Raw genomic sequence first — 4,507 nt, forward strand, 5'->3', positions numbered from 1 at the left:
TTTAAAACTGGTTCAATCCTGGCTTGCAATCCCACAGGACACTTTAAGATTTGTTTCTCCTATAAAACTGGCACCTCCCATCTTTGCACAGCAAAACTTTCTTGAGCAATAGACCATGGAATTATGGAATGTTTTGGGTTGGAAGAGACCTTAAGGATGATCCAGTGCCACCCCCAGCCACACCTTCCACTAGCCCAGGTTGCTCCAAGCCCCATCCAGCCTGGCCTTGGACACTTCCAGGGATCCAGGGGCAGCCACAGCTTCTCTGGGCACCCTGTGCCAGGGCCTCCCCACCCTCACAGGGAACAATTCCTTCCCAATATCCCATCTAACCCTGCCCTCTGGCAGTGGGAAACCGTTCCCTGTGTCCTGTCCCTCCATCCCTTGTCCCAAGTCCCTCTCCAGCTCTCCTGGAGCCCCTTTAGGCCCTGGAAGGGGCTCTGAGGTCTCCCTGGATCCTTCTCTTCTCCAGGCCACAGAGGTCACACAGTGCAGTCAGAAGTGGCTGTTTGATCCTTGAATTCCCTTCAGACTTTTTTTGAGGGGAAAGATGTGGGTGCTGGTGATTTGTTGCTGCTTTTTCCTCTCTTCCAATGCATTTACATTTAAGATGAGCCCCTTGATGAGTCCCCACAAAGGAGGTTTCAGCATCAAGGCCTCCCTTTTTTCTTGCCAGGTGAGCACAGATGTAAATGTTTCATTCAGCTCCTGTGGAGTGGCCTGCTCTTTAATTAACTTTATTTCCCTGACCACGATCTTTGTCAGGCTTCACGTTCCTGATGTGTTTGGAAAAAGAAAAGAAGACTTGAAGAGGCTTCCTCACGTTTTGCAAGCTCTTCCTGCAATTCTCTGCTGAGCTGCCCTATTGTGTTCCATACTTTGTTAGGCCTAGTTTATTATCTTTTCTATTTTCCATGTGTGGACACGATTTCAGCTTTTCCTTTCTAACAGCCTCCCTCATCCCACTCTTCTGCTGTGACCTTTTCCTTTTGCTCTTTCTCAGGGCTCATTTTTAATACCTGTCATACATTTTCCCCAAGTCTCCCTCTTAGTGGCCTTAAACATCTCCTCAGGTGCTTGCAAAGAATCTATTTGCAAGCATTTAACTCTTTTAGCTGCACCCTTGGTCTCCTTTTCAACAATTCCCCCATTTTTATATCCCTTCCTGATTGAAATTGAGTGCAGAAGCAGTGGCCTTTCCATCCGCTCTGGCCCCTGTGAAGGTGTGGAGTGTGAGTTCTGTGGGATCTGAGTTGCAGGGGCTCTCCCAGGGGATGACTTTGAACCAAGCCCAGTGACTGATGTTTTCTACCTGTGAAATACAAGAAACCCCTGTAATCCAGTAATTCATTGGTATAACATAGAGATATTCAACTATTTCTCCTATAAAAGGTCCTTCCCAGGATATAAATCTGCTCCTTGGCATAGTTAGAGTTTATAGTACCGTGGAATCATAGAATAGTTTGGGTTGTAAGTGACATTTATAGCTCATCTCATCCCACCCCCTGCCGTGGGCAGGGACAACTTCCACTACCCCAGGTTGCTCCAAACCCCATTCTGGAGTTCATTCTTTTTCACTTGGCTTTTCTTTTCACTCTCCTCTCACAGTTCCCAAGGAAAAAAATAAGACAGAAACAGCAAAGGAGGGGGATTTTTTTGTTGTTGTTCAATGTTTCATTCTGCAATTTTTATCCTTTAACCAAACTTTCAGCCTTGTGTGTCTGTGAAGTGTCACCAGCTCAGGGCTGGTTTAGGGGAGTTTCCTGGTTTTCATGTCCTCTTGTCTGGGCTCAGGCAGATATTGACAAAGTTTGTAACTCTTGATGGGCCATCCTGTGTCAAATGTGATTTTTGTGTGCTGCCAGCCCTCAGCCTCTGTAAATTGAGTGTTAACCCCCTCACTCTCAGCATCTCACCCACTTTGGGAAGAGACTCATTCCTCTTGTCTATATCCTAAGAAGTCCCACAGCCTTACCAGGTTTCCTGTATCCCTGGTTTAAACTGATAAAGTGTTTCAGGTTATCAGATTTCACGTTTATCCTAAAGATAAAAGTTTTATTCTAAGGATAAAATAAAGGAACATAAACTTGCTCCTTTTTTTTTTTTTTTTTTTCTGTTATTCTTTTATTTCTGTCTTCCCCAAAAATTCCAGGGACACTCATTCAGACCAGTGTGGTCACAAAACTCATGGAACACCTCATGTTGCGTGTTCAGACACACCAGCAGCCCCCGTGTGTCCTGGAAAATGTGAGTTTTGGACAAATATACAAATTATCCTGAGGAAGAAATTACTTTTACCTCCAGCTCCATGTGCCAAGATCTCTGCTGGACACAGAGGATGCTGCTGAGGAGAGGAGACACAGCCCTTCATCCTGCAGAAACTGGGAGTCATCCCACAAGAGGGAGAGGTCTGTACCCCCTCCCTTCTCTTGCAGCACCCTCCTGTCCCACAAACACCAGTGCAAAGCCTTTTCCTGCATTTGCAAGGCCCCAGGGCTGGAAAGTTCCTTTGTTTCCTGGAGGGTTTCAGAGAAACAGAGCTGATTTCTGCCCTGTGACCCTTTAGGACACAAATATCTCAGCCTCCAGTATTGCTGGAGTGTTTGTGGGGTGTTCTGAGCCACCCCACACCGGATCAGCCCATGTCCCCTGCAGAACACCTGGAGTGATTGGGTTATCCCCCAGCGGAGGGAGTAGGGAAGGGACACTGAAGAAATCCTCATCTGCTCTCCTGTTACTGGTGACCCCTATGGAATAACCTGGTCACAGACTCTGCCGAGAAGGCGCTTGGTGAGGGTGTCCAGGACAACCACGGGACCCCAAAGCCTCAGTGGCTGCACTGGCTGCTCTGTGGGCACCCCAGGAATGGGATTTTGGGGTGCAAGGGGAAGGTGGTGCTGTTTGCCTCCTGCTTCTACCTCTCCGTGGGACAGAGAACCCCATTGCAGAGGCTGAACGGGACTCCTGGGGCTGATGGTGTCCCCTACAAACAAACTGGGGTTCAACTTGTGGAGGAGGGAGGCACTCACTGGATTATGCAGTGAGCCCTCTCCCAGCCTTTGCCACCCCTCTGCCTTGAAAATCCCAAAGCCTTTGCTTTTCCCGGGTGGCATTGTGATGTCAGGGGTCTGGGGCTGCCAGGAGCAGCTAGGGCTGTCAGGGCTGTGTCGTGACCGCTCTCCAGGGAGCTCTGGCTGCCAACCTCCCCCGGCTGTCCCCTCCCGGGAGGCGAATGAACCTCACAGCACACAGAAATCATCTGCCCATCTTTACTTCAGAGCGCTGCGCACCGCCTCGGCCACACCCTGGGAGCAGCGCCGGCAGCTCCACGGCGAGCGCTGCTCTTCCTCCGGGGCCGGACTCCTCCGGGGTCATTTCCCCTTTTTGGGAGAGGGGATGCAGCAGTGCAGCTCCTCGCAGTAGGGGCTGAAGGACCACTCATCGGTTTCGCCGCACGCGTGGGCGCAGTACCCGTCACAAAAACCCTTGGGCTGCCCGTGCCCTGCCGCGGGAGGAGACAGAGAGGGGTTAGAGAGAAAATCCTGGGTACGTGGGAAGGCAGAGCCCCAGGAATTGTCTCCTTGCTGGCTCCGGGGTGGTACAAACGCTCTGGGTACCTTTGGGGCTAGACCAGCATAGGACAGGACGCGTTTTCTGTCCCCACTGAGCTGGGGGACAACTGGACACTTACAAACCATCCCCCCACGCATTGGATCCCTCTGCATGAGCGTGAGAGATGGGATTTGCAGAGTGGAATTCATCCCATCCCAAACCCATTGTGCCTGCTAGGCTGGGCAAACCTGATCCCCTGGGAGGAACCCCCTCCCTCCCCCCGAGGCACAGAGGCTGGAGGGGACACAGGTGACCCCGCTTTCTCCACCTCCACACGTTCCTGTCTTACCTCGGGTGGCCAGGGAGAACAGCAGGAGCACAGCAAAGACCACGCAGAGCACCCTCATGGCTGGAGGCCAGGGGGGATCTTGGCACACGGGGAGAAAAGTGTGTCCGAGGTGTCCGAGGTGTCCGAGGGTGGAGGTTTTATAGAGGGACTCCGGCCACGAGCGGCACGGCCAGAGGAGAACCTGGGGCAAAACCATCTCCAAAGGGCTGTTGTTTGCTCTGCAGGCTGTGCAGTGTCACCCTGACCTGCTGGTCCCTCTCACAAAGGCACCTGGCAGCCAGGCCTGTGCTCCGTGGGGGCCGTTCCTGCTCCCCAGATCCGGCTGTTGGGCACGGCCGTGCTCCAGCAGTGCCAGCTGGGGCTGCCCACGGCACAGCTGCTCCCAGGGCGGCAGGAATTCCGTCTGGGATCGTTCCTGATAAGCTCTGGGCGCTGTCTGCAAGACACGGACACAATGGACACGATGGGGTATCAGATCCATGATGGGAATGGTTTTATGGAGTATCCAACCCTGACCGGAGCTCTGGCACTGAGGATCAAAGAGCCATGGAACAGAATCCCAGAATGGTTTGGGTTGGAAGGGATCTTAAAGCTCATCCAGTCCCA

The 4,507-nt window shown here is 52.1% G+C and overlaps 1 protein-coding gene across 1 annotated transcript; it reads right to left on the reverse strand.

The window, feature by feature from the left end:
* Nucleotides 1-3,371: 3,371 nt before the first annotated feature.
* LOC138107445 (small basic protein 1-like) lies at nt 3,372-3,959 on the reverse strand. The gene is made up of 2 exons (XM_069008668.1): nt 3,902-3,959; nt 3,372-3,502 (listed from the first exon to the last, which is right to left on the reverse strand). The coding sequence occupies exons 1-2, from the start codon at nt 3,957-3,959 to the stop codon at nt 3,372-3,374; spliced, it is 189 nt and encodes a 62-aa protein (XP_068864769.1).
* Nucleotides 3,960-4,507: the final 548 nt, after the last annotated feature.

This window comes from Aphelocoma coerulescens, chromosome 3 (genome assembly GCF_041296385.1).
Source record: "Aphelocoma coerulescens isolate FSJ_1873_10779 chromosome 3, UR_Acoe_1.0, whole genome shotgun sequence".
In the NCBI taxonomy this organism is placed as follows: Eukaryota; Metazoa; Chordata; class Aves; order Passeriformes; family Corvidae; genus Aphelocoma; species Aphelocoma coerulescens.

Coding starts and splice junctions, on each gene's coding strand:
- LOC138107445 (XM_069008668.1), bottom strand. CDS start 3,959: ATGAGGGTGCTCTGCGTGGTCTTTGCTGTGCTCCTGCTGTTCTCCCTG. Junction 3,503..3,901: donor GTTCTCCCTGGCCACCCGAG/GTAAGACAGGAA, acceptor CTCCCGCGGCAG/GGCACGGGCAGCCCAAGGGT.